General features: G+C 48.1%; 3 protein-coding genes across 3 annotated transcripts; 2 read left to right on the plus strand and 1 right to left on the minus strand.

Annotated features, from left to right (window-relative positions):
- Positions 1 to 1325: 1325 nt before the first annotated feature.
- Positions 1326 to 2273, minus strand: LOC123781153 (olfactory receptor 13C7-like). The gene has a single exon (XM_087869688.1). It carries the CDS (start codon positions 2271 to 2273, stop codon positions 1326 to 1328), a length of 948 nt encoding a protein of 315 aa, XP_087725814.1.
- Positions 2274 to 12054: 9781 nt separating this feature from the next.
- Positions 12055 to 13011, plus strand: LOC123781147 (olfactory receptor 13C7-like). Its single transcript, XM_087869689.1, has one exon. The coding sequence runs from the start codon at positions 12055 to 12057 to the stop codon at positions 13009 to 13011; it is 957 nt and encodes a 318-aa protein (XP_087725815.1).
- Positions 13012 to 18473: 5462 nt separating this feature from the next.
- On the plus strand, positions 18474 to 19430 carry LOC123781146 (olfactory receptor 13C7-like). The gene has a single exon (XM_045780531.2). It carries the CDS (start codon positions 18474 to 18476, stop codon positions 19428 to 19430), a length of 957 nt encoding a protein of 318 aa, XP_045636487.2.
- The last annotated feature ends 3195 nt before the right edge of the window (positions 19431 to 22625 follow it).

The raw sequence follows: 22625 nt of genomic DNA on the forward strand, positions 1-22625 counted from the left end.
TAATCTTATCTCACCTGCCACTGTGATGGGTTTGCAGTTTGCTTTGATGGGTCCAGTCAGAGCAAACCTCTGGTTGTTCTCTGGTTGGAGGACCAGTTGTTTCTATCCCCTAAGTGAATGGGGAAACTGCAGGTCCAGGGCTACAGCAGCCATTTGTGACCATAAGAAGAGTCAGACTGAGAACAAACCCGACATTCGGAAGAGTGAAGAGTCAAGAGAATCTCAGAGCAAAGGAGCTAGAGCCTGATTAACTTTGCCTCAGGTTGGCCCTACTTTTGGATAAAACCACATCATTCTTAAACCAGGCTGAGTAAAATTCTCTCTTTTGTGCTGTCAAAGGTCTCTCACCCAATATGACCTCCATCCTCCAAGCTGTTATGGCTGCTACCCAAGAGCCCCAGCCTGTAGCCCCCCAGCCCATCACGCATCCCAGCTGTGCCATAACCAACTCTTACTAATGGCTGATGATAGCTGTGCAATTGAGGATTATTATAACCCTTTGCTTTCCCCAAAACATTTTTTGGACTTCCTTATTGTCTGGACACCCGCATAGGAGTGTTTGATGCTGTGAGTCATGTAGTTTGTGTGGGGAACAAGAGATTGAGAGCTGCTGCCTCCCAGCCACGCGATACCGCATCAGTGCGTGATTGCAGCTGGGGTGTGGGGAGGAGAGTGCAAACATCTCTGTGCCTCCTCAGAGAGTTCCACACTCAAGGTAAGAGTCCTCTTTTCCTGGTGATAAGATGTAAGGTGAATTCTTGCCACAGTGCTATCAGCCAACATGCTGTGATGGTATAGATGATATTTTTCATGTTATTCTTACTGAACACAGGCCTCTAGGATAATGCCAAAGCGTGTACAGTGATTAGCAGTTCTACATGGGGCCTCACAGTACATTCTAAGAGCCTAGGTCTACTAAAACCAGATTCTGTGTTTGTCTCTTAACGTTGCACACACCACACCAATGAGGCTTCTCGGACATGCACCAGTTTCTGGTGGCAGAGAATCTAAGATTTCGCTAGCATAAAATAGCTACGATACGATGTCGCTGTGGTTGTGCACAAAGCCAACAACTAGCTAACATTTCTAGAAATATGAAGGCTCTTTCCTTCTAGGGTCATAGACAGAAGCTTCCATTAACTATGGAACAATGGGTGGGTAGATAGAGAACCAGTTTACTTTTTAGTCTTAGTCCCATGGTCTACAGCATGGACCTTAGGAAACTCCCTTCTCTATACTGGGTCACCATTTCCCCATGAATACAATGAGGAGTTTGGAGGTCTTGCATTCTGGCAGCCTGGAAATCATTGACAGTCACTCAGGTGTTATTGACGTACCAGGTTCCTCACAGCAGCCTTCACGTCCTTGTTCCTGAGGCTGTAGATGATGGGGTTGAGCATGGGGGTCACCACCCCATAGAAGAGGGAGGTGAGCTTGTCTGAAAGGTCCTGCTTGTCTGCCCCGAGGGGGTCCTTGGATTTGGGTTTCCCATACATGAAGAGGATGGTCCCATAGAAGACGACCACCACTGTGAGGTGGGCGGAGCAGGTGGAGAAGGCTTTTTTCCTCCCCTCAGCTGAGGGGATCCTCAGGATGGTAGCAATGATGAACACATAAGAGACAGAGATGAACAGAACTGGAATGCCCAGGAAGATCACATTGGCCACGACCATGCTGATCACATTGATGGAGATGTCAGCACAGGCCAACTTCAGGACAGCCAGGATCTCACAGGTGAAGTGGTTGATGACATTGTCCCCACAGAAGGGCAGTCTCATAGCCTGGGACGTCTGAACTACAGAGTTGGTGATACCAGCTGCCCAGGAGCCGACAGCCATGGGCACGTAGGCAGCCTTGCTCATGACCACAGGGTACCTCAGGGGGTTACAGATGGCCACATAGCGATCAAATGCCATCATGCCCAGAAGCACACACTCTGTGGCTCCCATGGCAAAGGAGAGAAACATCTGCACGGCACAGGCTGAGAAGGGTATGGTTTTCCTGGGGGTCAGGAAGCTGTCAAGAATGAGGGGGACTGATGAGGTTGTGTAGCAGATGTCCAGGAAGGAGAGGTTCCCCAGAAAGAAGTACATGGGCGTGTGCAGGCGGGAGTCAAGGACGGTCACCAGGATGAGGACCCCGTTGCCCAGCAGGATCACCAGGTACACGGACAGGATGAGCACAAAGAATGTTTTCTCCAGCCTTGGGTGGGCTGAGAGTCCCAGGAGGATGAACCCCGCCACAGGGGAGGTCTGATTGGTACGGCTGTCCATGGTGCGGCTGCTCTGTCACCTGCGGGAACTCTGCCGTCAATTTCAGCATTCTCTGACTCCAAAAGTGCCTGGGCAGCGGGGCAAAAATCCCCACCCTGCTGAGCAACTGGACAATAGCTCTGACAATTTGGTCATCTCTATAGGATTCTAGGGAAAATGTAGTAGAGAATAATATTTAACTTCTGCTTCCAGTAAGAAAGAAGCGTTAAATTGGACTAACTCTCCTGCATATGACAATTAAAAAAAAAAAAAACCCTACACAACCACATAAAACATCCGTATACAGCATTGGTGAGGTTGTAAGACAGTAAAGGATCATAGGGTCATGATTCTGGGAATCATGGAATTCTGGGAATCGGGAATTCAGAGAAGTCCAGCATTTGAGGCCATGAGTCAACGGAGGCACGTGCAGCATCTCGAGGTAGCTACTGAGAAGCTAGGAAGCACTACGGACAGCCTTCTGAAGGTGGGGGACAGGTTTTGAAGTGCAAGGCTCACTGTGAAGGGCCTCTCAGTCAACTTCCTCCCTTTGGTAGGGGATCCCCAAGGGCAGCCCCAAAGAGTCAGAATCAGAAGGAGACCCTTTTTTTTACAGGCGTTGTAGATCGGCTTCTACTCTGCACAAGCCCTGAAATTGGTTTGAGGTGGTCCCCGATTTTTGGTGCTTCCCAAATCAGAAGCAAATATAAACCCATGCTGAAGGAAAGTAACGTCGCCCCAGTCTTCTAAATCACTTCCATAAAGAATTGTGCAAAGACACCATCTGGCACACATTAAAAAAAGAATAAGGCATGCAGGAGTCAAGACGGCATAAATGAAAACCAACAGAGAATCAAGCATCGCTTTTCTTGGGACCAAGGGGAGCCGACTGCCCGTCTGCCCTGGTGCCGCCTGCTGGGAGAATCCGCTCGGGCCGCAGCGCCGAGGTCCTAACAACCTGTTGATCCTCTGGTGCGTTTGGGGCAGCAAATGGGCCTCTTGTGCACCGTGGCCACACTATGGGGAATTCTGACTGAATGTCCCTTCTCCCTGAGACTGTTCACAAAGCCCCGAGTCCCACTCTGCCAGCTCTTCTTTCTGGAAAGCTTGAATCTCTCCTCAGACTTCTAAGAGCTCCCCAAACTGGGACTGATTCTGGACCAGTTAAAAAAGAACAAACTTGTAGGCAACATTGAGGGTGTTGGGCATTCCGTTTTACCTGTTCCGTATCTAAAACATTCATGAACTTTCCATCCAGCTCGCCAAGTGCTCTCAGCAATCCAGCCCCTTCCTCAGTTACGCAGGGCACATCTGCCTGGGGAGCTCTGAGACACTCTTCCATTGGTTCTTAGCATTGGAGCTGTGAGCAAGTAAGTGCCATCAAAATTCAGCTCAGGTTCACAGACGTTTATTGAGCACGTGCTCTGGGCCGGGCATCATTCTGGGGGGTGGGAGCCCAATAATGAAAGGCACAGCCCATGACCTCAAAGAGCTCAAAATCTAGTGGTGAAAATAGTCATGCAAATAGTCATGCCAACGAGTAAGCACATCAGTAGTAGCGGCAACCACAATAATCACGCTAATGCTGACAGTGGGCCTTAGGATTTAGCTAGCAACGTGCCCCCTTTCCAACGCAGACAGCCCCTTCCACCTTGTCCTGGTCCTCCAGCCTGCGCCCGGCTCCCCCAGTGACGTGGGGCACTGCACCTCCTGACGAGGCTCATTCGCTTTGAAGTACTTTCACCCTGGACTGAGCTGAAATCTGCTCCTTTGCAACTTTAATCCCTCTTCCAAGTTGCAGGCCTCCAAATACCTACAAATCACTTGGCTTCAACATGAAGATAAGCAAGAGTCGATCTCCCTTTTTCTCCTAGCATCTTAAAAGCATTGATCTATCTCTTTGAGGCAAACGGACCATCCAGGAATTGACAAGGTTGCTCAGTACTGAGAATGGCCCCCAGCCTGGGGCTGGCTCCGGTGCCCAGGACACACTACTACTTGTGACGTCCGTCCTGGGGCAGTAAATCGGTCCCTGAGTTGGCCAGTCCTCTCCCAAGAACCTGGATCATGTGAAGAAAATATTCCCTTTATGCCATTATCACCAGACCCAGAAACATGGCTCATTATTATTACTGCACTTTGGATTCTTAACTACAAAAAAAAAAAAAAAAAAAAAAAGAGCCCCCCCACCCCCGCCTTGGGTTTAATCAAGAAAGGACAACTGCATGTGTGGAAAAGACTATGAGCTGTGTGGTCCTGGGCGAGTCCTGCCCCCTCTGTATGAACTGGGCTGAGGCCAGATGATCTCTCTTAGAGACTGTTGCAGTTTGCTGGGTCTACGTGAGTCTATGAGAATAACACCATACCAATGAAGGGGCTTCTCCCCTTCCACTACAATCAAGTCTGACGACAGAAATGTAGCTTGCTAACGAAAATTTTGATATGATCAAAACCTGCACTTACCTGGATCAGAAACATGGTGAACACAACTGATCCATTCGTTTCCTAAGGGTTGGGAAGAGGCCACAGGTCAGAAGTAGCAACACTGGGTCTGAAGTGCCACGGTGAGGGCTCCGAACGTGTGACAAGGAAGGTGAGGGGTCCAGCCGGTCCTCTCCCCTCCACCTGCCTCCTGTGCTCAGGGCACAGTCTCCAAAGGACTGGCCATCGCATTTAGGAGATAATTTAAATTCTAGCATGTTCTTCGGGACCATTTTAGTCCCTGAAGTCATTTAAAGTTTGGAAAGTGAGCGGTACCCAGTTTAGAAACTTTGTATCCTTCTGGGATAACATCCCCAAGATCCAATTATGCTGAAGGCACTGGAGGAAGTTTGTTGCCTGCTTGCTTCCCGCCCTCCCCCCCCCCCCTTCTTCCCTCTGAGCACCATAATCCTGTTAAGACAGTCCTACAGCCTGCTGGGCAGTGATTCCAGGACTCATCCTGACTCCCAAGTCTTTTCTCCTGTGCTCTGGCCAAGCCCCGTCACCCCAAGTCTGTGCTTATGCAGTGGTTTTAGGAGTCTGAGTTGAAGACTTTTTTTTTTTTTTAAGAGATTGTATTTACTTATTAGAGAGAAAGAGAGGGAGGGAGAGAGAGTTTGCGAGCAGGGGCAGGGACAGAGGGAGAAGGAGGCTCCCCCTGAGCAGGGAGGCCCTGATGTGGGGCTTAGTCCCAGCACCCTGGGATCATGACCTGAGCCGAAGACAGACCTTAACTGACTGAGCCGCCCAGACGCCCCCTGAGTGGAAGACTTATACTTTCCGTTTAAATTGTCAACTTGTTGAATTAGGCCCCTTGAAGCAACCTGCTGCATTCTTCCTCAATCCTCACCCAGCCTCCATTTAAATCACTATCCTTTCCACTTCCTGTCATGTGTGCATGTGCTCTGAAACCTCCTGGAAGTCAATGACAGACTGTGGCCAAGAGCAGGGGTGGGTCCACAGGATGGGCACATTTTTTATTCGGCCAACAATCACGGAGTGTGAGCACGGAAGGCAGAGATGTGCCTAGGAACCGCGGTCTCCGCCTCCTGGACTGCGCCCTCTAGTGGCAAGAGGGGAACATGGAAAGAAATGACCAAGGGAGGAAGTGCAGTAGAAGGGGAAGAGAATGCCCAGATGTTGGGAGACCCCAGAGGGAGGCAGGGGTCAGACTCCTGGGATGAGGGGGATGATCCACAGTCCATCCTGTGCTGGAGCTGTTTGCCACTTGTGTACATTTCTTCCCAACTCCCATTCAGTGACTTTGTTGGTTGCTTGAAATTGGCCATCGTGGGAGTGTTTACACCACAGAAATCAGCAAATGCTCCAGACCAGGGCTTTTTGACCTGGAGATCCTGCTGTTAAACCTTGACCAGAACACCCCTGGAGTGCATGAGTGGCAACTGACCTGACAAAGGGGAGTGGGAATCATTCCAGGAAGAAGCAGCTGCATAAACAAAGATACAGAATGAGAAGGAGCCCCAGGGTGGCCAGCAGTGCAGTATTGCTGGGGCACAAGGGCAGGTGCTGCTGATGGGAAGGAAGGCAGGACTGGACTCTAGTTGGTCTTTGGGGGCATCCTGAGAAGTTAGGACTTACTCCTGTAAGGGCTACAGAGGCATTTAGGGAGTTTAAGTAAAGGTCTGATGTGGTCAAATTTACATCTGAGGTTGATCCTTCTGGACACTGTGTGGGGGAAGATTGGGGGCAGGAGGACAGAACTAAACAGACAGGAAAACACTAAAAGGCAAGTGAAGATAAGGACGTTAACTGGGAAGGGATGGGGGGATGAAGAAAGAGGTTCAAGAAATGTTTGGTGGATACAAAATACAATACTAGAGCTTGGATGCATATAGCAGGCAGGAAAGAAGGTAGAGTCACTATTTCCAGCTCAGATGATGGGTGGATGATGGTGACAGCACTGAAGTAGAGAAGACTGACCGAGTTGCTGGTTTTAGGAGAGAAGATGAATTCATTTTGGGGTATAGGTGTTTGGTAGAGATGGGAGAGATGTCTGCGCTGGAGACCCTCCGACTAAACATCTAGAGTGGCTGGAGCCCTGGGCTTGCTGGCACTGCTCTGCCGTCTCTGGATACAACTGCGACTGTACTACCGTAAGAGATGGTTGGCAGCCCCGGAAATGCAAATTCAGAGTAGCTACAGGATTTCCTTTACCTCTGGGCCGCTAACGTCCCACTACACTACTGTGAGAACCCTCTGAGAAAGTGAATCTCCAGGATAGAAAGACCCCAGAGAACAGTGACCCAGAGGGGGTCTGCAGGGGGTCAAGGGTCAGGAGTTAGGGGCAAATAAGCCTGAAAGAGCACTGACTCCAGAACAGAGGAATTCTAGGCAGCTGCTCTGATCATTCACAAGAAATCCCTCCCTCCTCTTAGATTCCAATTCTAGGAAAAGTCTAGATGGACCCGTGCTGCTCAGACATTAGCATGCATCAGAATCACCCAGAGGACTTGTTAAACAGAAATTAGAAAAACACAGACCACACAAATAGAGATTTGGCACACTCTGCCAGAGATTGATTCTGTAGGTCCAGGGAGGGGCCCAGGAATCTGCATCATTAACAAGTTGCCAGGTGATGCCAGTGCTGTTTGTAGTCTCACTTGAGGAGCACTGAGCTAGACCTCTTACTAACTCCGTGTGTGGGATCCCAGGGCATTGAGATTAGAAGTATTGCTGAAAATGTCTCTCTTCATTTCTCCTCACTGCCTAGGGAAGCTCTAGTCAGACCAGCCAGGGAATATCTGGGTTTTAATTGGCCAAGACAAAGCTTTGTGTGTCAGAAATACCCTTATTCCATGTGTTTGGGTGCGTGTTAATGTGAGTTTGCCAAAGATGAGTGGAGTTGACCAACGTGGTAGTCCAAATCCCAGCAACTCCAGCATTTTCTAGGGAGATATCTGCTTATTGTGGCTTCCTGGGGACAAATGTGGACATGACATCCCATGGAATTCACAAGGCTTGTGACCAGATCACTCGTCAAAACTTTTCAATCTTACTCAAAAACACTTTGAGATTCTTTCAGGAATTATTCTAGCACATTCTCTGTGAAGGCAAAAAAGAACCACCACCATTTTGAGATAAAACCAGGACCGGAATCAGGTGCTATAAGGTCAGAGAAACAGAACTTCCCCTAAAGAGGGAAAAGGGAAGAGGCAGGAGGGAGAAGTTGTCTCCATGGTAGGTGAGAGGGCCAAGGCTTTGCCTGTTCATGGAAAGAAGACCACTCATGCGGCAAGCACTAAGTGGAGATACAAGTGTATAATTTTTGAAGTCTGAATGTTGGATTATCTAAACAATATTTGTCTGATTCGCTGCTTCATGCCAGCAAGCCTCACTTACTGGATATACCCATGTTCTCCTGCCCCTCACATCCTCACATTGTTTCCATGCTTTGTACCATGGAGCACTTAGGCCGCAGGACTCACCTGACTAGACCAGGTGGACACCAGTTCTAGGGTAGTTAACGAGCGAGCTCTCTGGTGGCCTATACTAGATGACGACTAACCAGACCCTTTAGATCTGTCTCTCAGGAGCTTGAACTCAAAAGACCAGGCTGCAGTCGGCAGCTGGTGTAAGGAGGAAGGAGAGGAAGGAGAAACCACAGTAACGCAGGTGGTTAGGCCTGAGAAGAAGCCAGAGCCGTGGTAAGCTGAAGTCGAGTCAGAGGGAAGAGAGTCGGGGGCAATTAGTCCCAGCTGGAGTAAGTCCAGAGTGGTTGAGTCTCCCACGTGGTAGAGCCCTAGAGGTGGGGGACACAGAGCTCTGCCACAGAGGGGCCAGTGGGAGCCACCCAGATTGACATTCCAGTGCCTGTCCAACCATAAGGCCCACGTACACAAACCCTATAACATCCCCTCAGCCTAAAACCAAGAGTGAAAGAGGGACAGGCTCCCAGCAGTTCAGGGGCAGAGGTCAAAGATGTTAGACATCATGAATCCAAGGCTGGAGCCCAGCGATGGAGGGTCCCCCACCTGCTCACATCCAAGTGTCCCTCACACTTACCTCAAGGGATCTTGCGGAGCATCAGGTAAGACAAGGTTAAAGAAGTAGTTATAAATTGATGGTAACTCTTATTAATATCGACATCTCATCATCATCTCAAATATAACAAATCCAATAATCCATAAACTCCTCAATCACAGGAACTATTTCTTAGTCGCATCTTTATTACTAGTAACCAATGAGCTGGGGACAAAAGAGGTACAAAAACTGTACACTGAAATGTCGGAAATAACGCTGCAGCCACCCAATCCCTACCAGCCCGGACAGGCTCTCCTCCACGTCACCGGCCGGTTCCCAAGATCTGGGATTTGAGCCACTGTTGATTTTTCTCTCTCCTGCCTCTCTCCCGGATCGACCTCTAAATCCTATCATTTCCTCCTCCTGAATGTCTCCCTGGGCCCCTCTCTCCCCCACCCTTGTTATTTTCATCCTAGGTGAGTTCCGCATAGCCCTCCTGAGCACAGCCCCCTGGACGGCTTAGTGGCCCTCAGTCATGCCTCGCTCTCTAGATATTTCTGCTATGCCAGCATTCTCTGAAGACAAAGACCCATTCCTGGTCATCATGTCCCCCATTTCTACTCTTTGGTACTTGGCACAAGGCTTGGTACATATGACGTGTTCATAGCAGTTGTTCAGAGTGGTTGTTGAGATAGACAGAGAGAGAGAGAGAATGAACACCGGGTCATGGGTCACTGACTGGAAGAGAGGAGGTGCCTGGTTGGCAGGGAATCTGTTTGGCTCAAAGTTCCTGGAATATTTGAATCACAGAGGCCCACCTCTTCTTCCTTCCAGGCTCTCTGAGGGCAATGAGAGAGCATCTTGGACCCATTGTTGTGATCCAAACCCAGGGAAACTCTGATTACCTGGCCAGAGAATATTCTAAGCTGAGATTCCCTTGTAGTGAGAGGGGGGCATTGGGTAGACTTCACAACATTGCCTAATTGGGTCTGTCGGAGTGAAGTCTAAATTCTGAGCCTCTCACCAAACTTTAAATTGCTTCTGGGATAAGGCCTGGCCCCAAAGCAACCCAGCCTTAATTCCTGAGAGAGTCATCATGGGGCCCTCTAGAGAAAGTGTGGAGCACAGAGAAGAGGGTGCTGGGCCCAGGAGCCAGGCATGGCTTGCCAACCCACCCTGGGATACAGCCTCCTCTGGGCTGAGGCTCCTGGCTGGGTCTCAGCCTTGAGAGTCAGCCTTTGTCTCCTTGTCTCACTGAGCCCCAAGGTCAGGCAAAGGCACTGTGAGTAGCTGGGGCTTCTATGGGCCGTGACTTGTGGCTGCACTTTGGACCCCTCTATACCCAGGGTCATTTAGAGACCCCAGGAAGTCAGACGACAGTTAACAATGTGCCCATGTTAAGAACGTGTATCCTTGTTGCTGGAGCAGCTCTGAGAGATAAGGTCTGTATGGCCTGCTTGGTTATGGCTTTGGTAGCACCCAGATGGGCAGGTGACACCAGAGACAGTCATTTCTCCTTGCTCCTGTAAACTGGCAGCCTCCCCACTCCGGGCCTCCCTTCCTGCGAGCCGCTGATCCAGCCTAGACGTCACCCCATGCTGGGTAAGTGCCAGGGGATGTCTATGGCCAGCTCTTCGCCAGCTGGGAAGGAAGAAAAGAGGCTGATGCAGAGTGTTGTGCAGGGTGGGGGGGGGGTGGAGTGGGGGGAGGACTGGGCTGGGGGACAAGACAACTATTTCCAAAGCTCTGTGGCCAGGGAGCAGGTCTGTTTTGCATGAGCCCAGAGGAGTCTTAGGGCCAGTGGAGGAAGGAAGAAGTGAGAAAAAGGGCAGATATCAACAGCCCAGCTTCCTGACAACAATATGTTGTTTCAGTGTTGAAGCAGAGGCAGAGAAATCACTTCTTGAAGAGAGGATCTCTGTAACAGGTGGGTTAGACAAGGGGACTGGACTGGTTTAATAGCTGAAGATTCTGCCAAGCCTCAAATTCTGTGCTCCCTGGTACTAACGGAACCTTTCTCTAAAAACGATTCTCTGTCCTTTAATTCCACATATCCCGAGATAAGCTCTTCTGAGCGTTGTGTCATTACCAATTCGAAAAAGCACCCCTTCTTCAGGGCCACGTGCAATTCACAAACCTCTCTCCAGACCTCAGTTCCTCCACCTTTAAACTAAGAGGTCGGTGATTCCCAAGACTGGTGTGGATCAGAATACATGAGGAGCATTTCTTTAAAAAGCAAGCAAACAAAAAACTAATCTCTAAGATCATCTACAAATGTAGGACCCAGCAATCTGTATTTTTAACCAGCAGTCACGCTGTTCTGGGCGCCCTGCTGCAGACCCTGATGACATCTGGTGTTCCTAATCTCGTTGAAGTAAAATTGTGATGATCTTCAGCGTGGCGTTGGAAGCTTCTGGGAAGCTGAGTAGATTTACATGTGACGAAGTCTGCAAAGCATCTAAGTGGCACTGGAAGGCATGTGATTCAAGGCCCCACTCAACCTACCCTAAGGATGTGAATTATGAATGGCCTTTGACCATCAGGTACGATTTTATTCCTTGGGCCCAACTTCCAGAGAAGCAGAGGCGCAGACAGGTCAGCTGTGGTCACAGAAGGCAACACACAAGGCCTGCTCTTCAGGCTTCTGGAGACTTCGGTGGGAGTTCCATGGGGTAGGCTCCAGAAATTCAATTTGGTCAGATTTTTCAGAGAAGAGGGCTAAGATCAGATAAACTGATTTACACTCACTAAACTCACAGAATACTGAAGTGTAAACCAGATACTGTGTAAGAAATCAAACTATTCAAGATATAAGTAACTTTATGTTTTCAAGCCAGTACCTTCTCTTTCTATAAGACTGTGCTGGAAGTCCAATTATAATAGAAACTGGCCGCGCAAAGAGGAACTAGATCCATAGGAATGGGCCACATGACATCAATGGCCAGTGTCACTGAGCTGTGCTAGTTTGAGGTCCCAATTATATGACAGAGACAGAGTTATTCAGAGGCCCCAGGTTCCCTGTAAAGTGTTGAAGACACACAGCATATGCAGACATACAATTTTTGCCTCAGGTATATTAATATCATTGACTAGACAGAAATGTCTTTTATTTTATTACGTTTTTTTTTAGTTTTCCAGGTTCTGCATTTCATGCTTTTGACCGATACACAGCCTAACTTCAGATAGCTTGGTCTTTTAGTTGAATCCCACAGTTTAAGTTTATTTACAATTTTAGGGACATCATATTGTGATCCCTGTGTACGGACGCAAGCAAGCCATCAAAAAAACCAACACGTATTTCTGCCTTCAGTATTTTTAGGGATAAAGGAGAGAGTTTGAAATGGAGGCATCTAACCAATCTGCTGTGACAGAGTTTGTCTTGCTGGGCCTCTCTGCCCATCCAAAACTAGAGAAAACGTTCTTTGTGCTCATCCTGTCCGTGTACCTGGTGATCCTGCTGGGCAACGGGGTCCTCATCCTGGTGACCGTCCTTGACTCCCGCCTGCACACGCCCATGTACTTCTTCCTGCGGAACCTCTCCTTCCTGGACATCTGCTACACAACCTCCTCAGTCCCTCTAGTCCTGGATGGCTTCCTTACTCCCAGGAAAACCATCTCCTTCTCCGCCTGTGCCGTGCAGATGTTTCTCTCCTTTGCCATGGGAGCCACAGAGTGTGTGCTTCTGGGCATGATGGCGTTTGATCGCTATGTGGCCATCTGTAACCCCCTGAGGTACCCTGTGGTCATGAGCAAGGCTGCCTACGTGCCCATGGCTGTCAGCTCCTGGGTGGCTGGTGGAGTCAATTCCTTGGTGCAGGTCTCTCTTGCAGTACAATTACTCTTCTGTGGGGACAATGTCATCAACCACTTCATCTGTGAGATCCTGGCTGTCCTGAAGTTGGCCTGTGCTGACATCTCCATCAACGTGATCAGTATGGGGGTAGCCAATGTGATCTTCCTGGGGGTCCCAGTTCTGTTCATCTCTGTCTCCTACATCTTCATCCTCTCCACCATCTTGAAGATCCCCTCAGCTGAGGGGAGGAAGAAGGCCTTCTCCACCTGCTCTGCCCACCTCACTGTGGTGGTCGTCTTCTATGGGACTATTCTGTTCATGTATGCGAAGCCGAAATCTAAGGACCCGCTGGGGGCAGACAAGCAGGATGTTTCGGACAAGCTCATCTCCCTCTTCTATGGACTTCTGACTCCCATGCTCAACCCCATCATCTACAGCCTGAGGAACAAGGATGTTAAGAGCGCTGTGAGGTACCTGGTGGCTCGGAAGCACTTCACCCAGTGACGGTGGGATATGTCGTGACCCACACTGATTCACTTGAGAAATTCAGTGCATATTAATACTAGGTGAGGGGCAAAGTGAGTTCAGAGCCATGCTGCTCACAGTGTGGTAGCTAGCATCACCTGGAGCTTTTTACACATGCAGAATCTCGGGGCCGGTTCCAGACCTACTGAATCGGAATCGACACGTTAACGAGATCCCTCAGGGGATTCATATGCACGTTAAACCTTGAGAAGTATTGGTTACAGGTGTGTAGTGGATGCTGTGGTGGGTGTGTCACCCAGACCCCACTCCCACCCCACCCAGGACTGAAGCTCCTCTTTCCCCAGCTGTTGGGAGTGTTGGTAGCAGACAGAATTCAGTTGAGTTCCTGTGCTGGCTTGCCCTTGGCCCATGAGAATTATGGGCAGTTCAAGTCTGCCCTCTGAGCTCAGTCCTCCTTCTTTCACCTCCACCCCATAAGAGCTCTCCCCAGTAAACATCCTGCGTGAAAATCTCCCCAACAGATTTTTCCTGGGAAAGTTTACCTGCAACAGAGAACAATTGTCAAATCTCAGCACTGGCTCGTGAGCTGTGCGTGTGACTGGCCCACGTCCTTCTCAGGTGTCTCCTGCACCCTGGTTGCCAAGGATAGTAACTGGGCGAATTCCTTTTGTTCAAGGAAAAAATTATTCCCCAAAAATGATTTGCTAAGTTAAATTCCTATAAATGGATCTTAATATGTATTTACTGTACCAGTGTCTTTACTCCCGAGCAGAGTCAGCAGAGCTGTTTGACCCCCTGCGCATGAGGGTGCTGTAGTCAGCTCTATGGGGTGTTCACCAGGTACAAAGGTGTTTGAGGTCCGGAGAACATGTTGGCTCTTAACTACAAAACCAACAAACAAAAACCCTTAAAAAATCTTAATAGTTGTTTATTTACATGCCTTAAAAGGGGAGCATTATGTCAACCTCAGTAATTGGTAAATGCTTGTATTTTAAAGATTTATTTATTTTACAGAGAAAGAGAGAGAGCAAGAGCACGGGGTGGGGGAGGGGCAGATGGAGATGGAGAAAGAGTCCCAAGCAGACTCCATGCTGAGCCCAGAGCCTGAGGTGGGGCTCGATCTCACGACCCTGAGATTAGGACCTGAGTCAAAACCTAGAGTCAGATGCTTAACTGACCGTGCCACCCAGGCGCCCCATTATTTTAGAACAATCTGTAGTTACTTTCACTTTGCAAGAATCCCCAGAGTTTTTATGCTTATTTTTGAGAAGTCATAGAATTATAAACGGAGTCACTTGTAGGCCAAGTAATTTTAAGAACAGAAGTAGAAACATCATTATAAAATACCACAAAATTATACTTCAAGTGGGATGCAGGTGCATTTTGACATGATTGGGGTGGGACCTTCTAAAGTAAGAATGTCCAGGTGAGGGGGGCAGTCTTGAGATGGACCCGATAGTTCCAGATGTATTTGTCTTCAGTGCCTAAAAATGTACTTAGCGTACAGGTGCTAAAGAAGACACACAGACGTCTCTCCCCAGCTTCCTCTCAACATTCTCTTCTCCCCCCGCACTCCTTGTGCTCACAGAGATGTGGTATGTGGCTTGTAGACTTCTGGAGAAGGTCTAAGTGAGGACGTGAAGGGTGAAACTTTCTCTTAAGAGAAAATCCAAACACGCCAGTCCCTAGCCTGAAGCCTGCGGTGGTCTGTGGGTTATAGAGATCCCCAGCCAGGGGGCTCCAGGGCTGCTTCTCCTCAGTCTTTGTGAAAATGACACCATTGGTGGAGAGGGGCTGAACCCACACTCTGTAATGAGATCTTTGTGCATTTCCCCCGTGGTAACATGGACCATGATGTCTACCCGGATGTTGGGGATATACAATGAACCCCGATACCAAATTCCATCTTCTTACCAAGGGAGAATTAGTACCCAAGGTCTTTCTTTTTTTTTTTTTTTAAGATTTTATTTATTTGACAGAGAGAGAGACAGCCAGCGAGAGAGGGAACACAAGCAGGGGGAGTGGGAGAGGAAGAAGCAGGCTCCTAGGGGAAGAGCCTGATGTGGGGCTCGATCCCAGAACGCTGGGATCATGCCCTGAGCCGAAGGCAGACGCTTAATGACTGCGCCCCCCAGGTGCCCCCCAAGGTCTTTCATTAGCAAATTCAGCCTCCAGATAAGTCTTTAGCAGTTGCTTTTGATAGATTAGGTTTCAATCCAAGGCTCCCCTACCTCCTCCCTGCCTTCCCCCTCATCCACTTCTAAGGGAAAATTCCTGTCCTCGGGCCCTGCTGATCAGGCATTGCCAAGCTCCATGCTGCCTGACTCTCACCTCCTGGACCCCAGTTGAGGTTACCTGAAGGATTCTCCGTTCCCTATCACCAAAAATCTCTAACTAATAGAAGCTCTTAGCAAAATGCTAGTTACCTCGTTTCCTCCCTGGCCTGTGACTCCAGAGCTGCTTCTAAGGCTGAATGTTGTTGTTCTCTCACCAAGCCCAGAGCTCTCTTCTGCCCTCGTGCCCTCTGCTGCAATCTGTAATCCTTGCTCCCCGAGTTACTATAGCATGGCAGGACGCAGGAAGAGTTGCTTCCTAGTTGGGACCTAAACTGCCTTGACTTCCGTCCTCTGACTCTTGTCTACTCTGGGCTCCCATACGGCTTAGAGGCACCGGGCAATCATCTCTCAGACCGTAGCTGTCACTGGGAACTTTCTGGAAATCAGAGGTGCCACACTTGTCATTTCTGCCCTCTTTCTAGTGCCTGGTGCTGGCCTGTGGTACATGTCTGTTGCTTCCTGTCTTTGAGGGCAAGGGCTAGAGCTTGTCAGCCCTGGACGAGTGCCGAGGGACAGAAGTGGGGCTCAGCTCGTGGGGCATGAGGATGCCCGGTGTGTCTGCCAGGGCCTAGGCATAGCTTCCACCTCTTGTTTGGACAGTTAGCCTTGCAAAGACAAGCGCAGGCCCCCTCTAGCAGATACCATTGTGGTAAAAGCACAGTCAGAACTTAGTCATCTCCTCTACTTCTGGGAAGGTTGGCAAGGAGACGATGGGAATTTTCTAATCTAAGGGACATCTCTTCGTAATGAGAATTAGGATTTACATAGTGTTGTCTACAACTTCTTTAATTGGGTTCATAGGACACAGGCCCTAAACTCCTATGAGGCCTTCACCAAACTTTAAATTGCTTCTGGGATTAAACTGGCCCCAAACACCCAGAACTCTAAATTGCTCCATGGTTCTTTGACGGAGCCTATGGAGAGAGGGCAAGCGGCATAGAGCAAAGTGTGTCTGCTCCAAGCACGCAGGCTGGGCATGACTGTCAGGACCACCGGGAAACAGCAACTTGAGATGTCCTTCTTGCTATTATCTCACCGGACATGGAGAAGGCCAGGAAAGGGAACAGGGAGAGCCTCTTAGGCTATGGCCAACCCTGAATATTCTTTACCTTGCTGTGAAATTTGAAGGAACCGCTTAGCTCCAAGGCAGCTAAAGAGAACTGGCTGCACGTTTCCAGGCCCGGCCTCAACAGATAGAGCTGGACAGGGGATGGTGAAGGTGGGCAATTGAAGCAATCACCTCTAAAGCCAGAAGCCTTCCAGCATCCTTCCTGCCATGAAACCTTCTGTCCAGGTAAGCTCCTGACTCCACCATGGCCTTGTCCCCATACTGGATATAGACCGAGTTCTCTCTCTGGCCAGAACTTCTCCAAATAGGTGGGAGAGGAAAAAAGATGGTTGTGAGTGGGGACTTTGTCACAGCTCTCATGTCTATGAAGGGCTTTTATAAGGGAAGGGAGCGGGTGGTGGTGGGGCTGGGGGTATGGTGTGGGGATGACCTTAGAAGAATAAAGTTGTGCTTAATGTAAGGGAAAACTTTCCAACAATCAAGGCTGTATGACAAAGGAATGATACAACATAGCTCAGGGTGTTCAAAGCAGAAATGGGAAAATGGCATTTCACAGATGTTCATACAACGGAGGGGAAAGAGGCGAACCAGTTATGTTACAACATTCCTGCCGAGTCTGAGAGTCTCCAGCCAATGGTACTGATGTCTCTAAAAACATAACTTTTTTTTTTCCCCAAATGCTCCCAATGCGCACAGTTACTCTCCTCTGATAATCGCATGAGGCTAGCTTCAGACTGGCAGCAATAGGTGTAAGAGTCACAGACACAGCGTGTGAAGTTCAGGGACACCCCCTCGCCCAAGCTCTGTACAAGGCGGATACCTTAGAGAAAGGTGTGGCACCCCTATTTTTCATGAGTGTCCTAGGAAAAGCAAGGATGACCAGGAATTCATAATGGATCTTTTGCTCCTCAGTAGACCTGCTCTGGTACAACAGGGGAGCACTTGTGAGCTTCTGTTTCCTCATGTTTAACATGAGAAGCCAAGGCTTAAGGTTTTCTCTAATGTATTGGATTTACTGGTCTACGCAACTGGAGTACATCCTATGTGCAATGCCTCTTTGGAGCGACCGCTCTGCAAGGCTGCATAGAATTGTCTGCTTTTCTTTGGGGTAGAAAGCATTATTGCGGCACTGCCATGGCTTTAATGGTCAACTCAGATACAGAAGGGTTTGAGTGGGGAGTTGTAGCCTACAGAGCAGCCTCAAAAGCATAGAGCCTGGTCACAAAGTCGCAGATGCTCACGCTGGGAGGCATGAGGGACATTTGTCCTTGGATTTTGTTCCTGCTCCCCAGCCCTGGGAGCTGGAGAACTGCAGTGCTGTGGACAAAGGCCACGGTTACAGAGGAGGGATGTGGAAGTGTTTCCATTAGGGTCTCTCTGAACTATTAGCCAGATATTCCCTATTGACAGCACAATGAATGGAGATCACCAACCAAACTCACAAGAAATGAAGTATAAACCCGACATCAAGTAACAAAGTAAACGCTAGGCAGCTCTTCATGTTCCTGGCCTCTGCCCATCACATTCTGTCCATGTAGGACTCCATGTGGAGCCAAATTATAGTCAGAAAATTATTATACAAACACAGAATTAGAGCCAGGGGAGTGAGTGAGGTGATGTCAGTGGTTAACATCACTGAGTACGACAGCTTGAAGCCCCCAAGGACACTGCAGGGACAATTATGGGCGGGTAGGGCTGGCCAGAAGAGCCAGTCAGTGCTCTGGACCCACGCGTGCAGCACACCCTCAGGGTCCCCCTTTCATGGTTCCCATATAGACCGTTCCTTCAAGTGTGTCAATACTATCGATCTGGCTAAAGTTCTGTCATATATCATGGTTTGGTTAGGTTTCCAGGGTCTGCTCTTCCTGCTTTTCATTTGGTATATCCTGACTTTTAAGGTAATTTCAGTGGACAATGATTTTTATGACTTTGATGCTGCTACTACACGTTGGCATGTCAAAGGATAAACTTAACTTTAAGTTCTAGAAGGATCTCATTGTTACCCCACATATTGATTCTTAAAAACATGTGTTTGCTGCCATCAGTTTTCCTAAGGGTAGAAAAGAGAATTTAAAATGGAAGTGGCCAACCAATCTATTCTGGCAGGATTTGTCTTGCTGGGGCTCTCAGATCAGCCAAAGCTTGAGAAAACGTTCTTTGTGCTCATCCTGTCCGTGTACCTGGTGATTCTTCTGGGCAACGGGTTGCTCATCCTGGTGACCATTCTTGACTCCCGCCTGCACACGCCCATGTACTTCTTCCTGGGGAACCTCTCCTTCCTGGATATCTGCTACACAACCTCTTCCATCCCTCTAGTCCTGGATGGCTTCGTCACTCCCAGGACAACCATCTCCTTCTCAGCCTGTGCTGTGCAGATGTTTCTCTCCTTTGCCTTGGGAGCCACAGAGTGTGTGCTTCTGGGCATGATGGCGTTTGATCGCTATGTGGCCATCTGTAACCCCCTGAGGTACCCTGTGGTCATGAGCAAGGCTGCCTACGTGCCCATGGCTGTCAGCTCCTGGGTGGCTGGTGGAGTCAATTCCTTGGTGCAGATCTCTCTTGCAGTACAATTACCCTTCTGTGGGGACAAGGTCATCAACCACTTTACCTGTGAGATCCTGGCTGTCCTGAAGTTGGCCTGTGCTGACATCTCCATCAACGTGATCAGTATGGGGGTGGCCAATGTGATCTTCCTGGGGGTCCCAGTTCTGTTCATCTCTGTCTCCTACATCTTCATCCTCTCCACCATCTTGAAGATCCCCTCAGCTGAGGGGAGGAAGAAGGCCTTCTCCACCTGCTCTGCCCACCTCACTGTGGTGGTCGTCTTCTATGGGACTATTCTGTTCATGTATGCGAAGCCGAAATCTAAGGACCCGCTGGGGGCAGACAAGCAGGATGTTTCGGACAAGCTCATCTCCCTCTTCTATGGAGTACTGACTCCCATGCTCAACCCCATCATTTATAGCCTCAGAAACAAGGATGTTAAGACCGCTGCGAAGACCCTGGTGAGTCAGAAATGCTTTGCCCAGTGAGAGTGGGAGGAAGCAGCATATCTTGTGGTTCTGTGCACACGGTTCCCATAGGAAATGGCTACTTCATAAGCATAGATTTGTTCGGTGGTCCCACACAACAGTTTCATCACAAAACTGCCCAAACAAAGCACATCAGGATGGGGCTTTCCTGAATGTCTGACAATGGAATACCAAGCCTTTCAAATGAAGAGGGGTTGTGTTAAATCACCCAGAAACGAGGATAAGTGACTATTAAATTTTATTTTTATTATGAAAAAGTAAGTAAAAACTAAAACTTTGAAAGAAAAACATACTTTCCTTGTTCATGTGCAGACCAGCTGCAGTTCGTATGTGCCATTATGTTGTTTTCTGCTCTACCGCGCAATGGGGAGGGAGGGTGGCAGTGAGGAAAAGTCACTTCTTAATTGTTGTCCAAACTGAAAGCCAACCTGCCATTTTGGAAAGTCACCAACACCAAGACATCCCAAATGACACCATTTCACCCTGCAAGGAGCCCAGAGTGTTTCCTGTTTAATTATTTCCTGCTTAATATACTAGAACCAACTTTGGAAAACTCCTTCTTCTTTTACTGTACATAAAGCACATCTATTCCTACCCAAACTTGTGAAGGAGGACTTTGTGTCAACGCTAATCAAACTCCAGATATTGTAGAACAAGAACAAAATTTCTAGCACTCTCGAGTTCATTATTACTACAATGCAAAGTTTATATTCTGAGTCCTTTTATTTCCCTGGAATTAATGTTTGCAACCATCCAGACCCCAATGGTCAAACTCAGTTTCCTCTCTGTTTTCAGGATTTGGACTGGATACTGGCACCAACTGCTAAAAATCTACTCGTAATTACCCTGGTGGTTAAGAGCATGGACTTTGGAGCCTGACTGATGTGAAGGTGCCTCTGCCTGTGTAATTTCAGGTATATTAAAAAAAAAACTACTTAATCTTGTAGACTCTTCGTTTTCTAATTTGCAAAATGGAGATAATTAAGCTAACCCCATAGAGTTGTGAGGATTAAATTAAAATAAAGTGTGCGCGCACACACACACACGCACGCACACACACGCGCGCACACGCACGCGCGCGCACGCACACACACACGCGCACACACATGCACACACACACGCACGCACACACACGCATGCACGCACACACATATAAAATGCACAATGGCTAACAAAGAATATCTTCCCAATTGATAAACGAACATTATTCTTATTACAGAAATATGTTAAATAACTCCTCTGTGGAAGCCTTATGACGTTTGAAGACAAAGTTCAATTCCGCCTTCTGTCTAACTGAATCAATTCTAATTTATTATTATAGCACCTTTCTGTTTGGCTTTCTAGCTTATGAGCCAACAATCCCATTTCTCTGGGCATTTTTCCCAGTCACCCCTCTTCTTTATCCACATAGATGAGGTACTCATGTCTGTGCTGTGTGACACTGACCTTGCCTAAACCAATCAGATTCTTTCCGCCAGGTTTTGGGGATTGTTGTGAATAGCCAGGGAGTGAGTCACTGGATCCATAACAGACAAACTTAGGGGTTTTGGGGCCATGTGTTTGCCCATGTGTACTGGGGTGGTAAAGAGAAACCAGGTCTGCAAAGAGCCAAGATGATGAGGGCATCCTCATATGTCCCCAGTTCTTGGTTTCCAATTTTCCCCAGGCTTGGCGCATATTCCTGCACTTTCGCTTCTAAAGGACACTCCTCTATCTTTATACTAGATTCTATTTTTCACAAATCTAGATTAAGTTACTTTCTTTGAAGGAGGGCAACAAAAGTTATATCTAATATGATTACTGACTTGTGTAAAGTAGATATTCTCTATAGTGTGCCTTGTGCAAAAAGAGTGCCAGGCTATAATGCACAGCAGAAATCTTATAGAACTCAGTTTTAAAACAACTGTTGTTAGCTCAATATGTAATGCTTCTTGTAATCAATTACTCCCTTTCTGCCACAATGGCTTTTCCCTCTGTGGATCCTATCACCTGCAAATTTGGAACATGTCCAGAAGGTCTAGGTTCAAATCCCTGCCCTCCCACATAGAGCTGAGAGACCAAGAGTGCATTCTCTGCTCTTGAAGAATTTCCGGTATATTGTTCCATACAATGAAGTGGGAGTACTAAATCTCAGGTGACACCCACCTGTGGATTTCCTTCCATCTGTGATTCCATTCTTTGGTGGAAGAATCCCTCTCCGTCTTATAGCAGTATTTCAGTATTTGGAACTGAGTCCGGTTTCTCTCACTTCTTTAGCTGTTCATGTGCTAGGAGCATCTTCAGAACCTCCTTCTTCTCCACTAGGCTCAACAACCAAACAGAACTCGGGGACTCAGGGAGCTGATGTCATCCAACCCCTGTCATTGGTACAATGAACAGAGCAGCCATGATTGCAGGAGGCCATTTGCTAAACAGCAGGGTCTCATTCACAAAGGCTGACGTAGACCAACCCTCATTCCAAGAGACTAATCAGCCACTTGGTGGTAAGCTGATTGCATTCGGCCATTTCCATTCTGAAAGGGCAGTGATTCGTCTTGATTAAAATCAACACGTCTTCTGAGTATGGGTTACCTTTCCTCTCTGTAGGGCATCAGCCAACACCACCATCTGAAAACTCACAGAGGATTTGATTTAATGACAGGGGATCCTGCATAATATCTCTCTTGGCCAAGACTCACTTAGTAAAGTTGGTATAGCTGTGAGATCATGATTATGCGCTCCACTGATCCTTCCATACACTGCACCATCCAGAAGTAGCTGGCCCAAGAGAGTGACATAATGGCCTTATGAAAGCACAGCTAAGGCACCAGCTTAGAGATAATACTCTTCAAGAATGGGGCACCACCCTCCAGAATGTAGGATGAACCCTAAATCAATGACCATTTTATTGTACTGTGTTCCCAACAGGCAAAATACATGGTCCAGGAATCAAGGGTAGTAGCAAGAATAGCCCTGGTTACGTCACCTCCAGTTACCTACTGGGGGAATTTGTGCTTTCAGTCACTGTAACTCTAGGCTTTATAGGTCTAAGGATCCTAGTTCCTAACGGAGGGTTGCTTCCACCAGGGGACACAGAAAGAGCCTCATTAAATATTTGTAGCACTTAATTGAATTATAACTTATATACCATAAAATTCACCTACTGTAAGGTATAGTTCAATGATTTTTGATAAATCTTTACAGTTGTGCAATTAT

The sequence above is a fragment of the Ursus americanus genome, chromosome 18 (assembly GCF_024610735.1).
Source record: "Ursus americanus isolate L20-20 chromosome 18, mUrsAme1.1.p, whole genome shotgun sequence".
In the NCBI taxonomy this organism is placed as follows: Eukaryota; Metazoa; Chordata; class Mammalia; order Carnivora; family Ursidae; genus Ursus; species Ursus americanus.

Coding starts and splice junctions, on each gene's coding strand:
- LOC123781153 (XM_087869688.1), bottom strand. CDS start 2,273: ATGGACAGCCGTACCAATCAGACCTCCCCTGTGGCGGGGTTCATCCTC.
- LOC123781147 (XM_087869689.1), top strand. CDS start 12,055: ATGGAGGCATCTAACCAATCTGCTGTGACAGAGTTTGTCTTGCTGGGC.
- LOC123781146 (XM_045780531.2), top strand. CDS start 18,474: ATGGAAGTGGCCAACCAATCTATTCTGGCAGGATTTGTCTTGCTGGGG.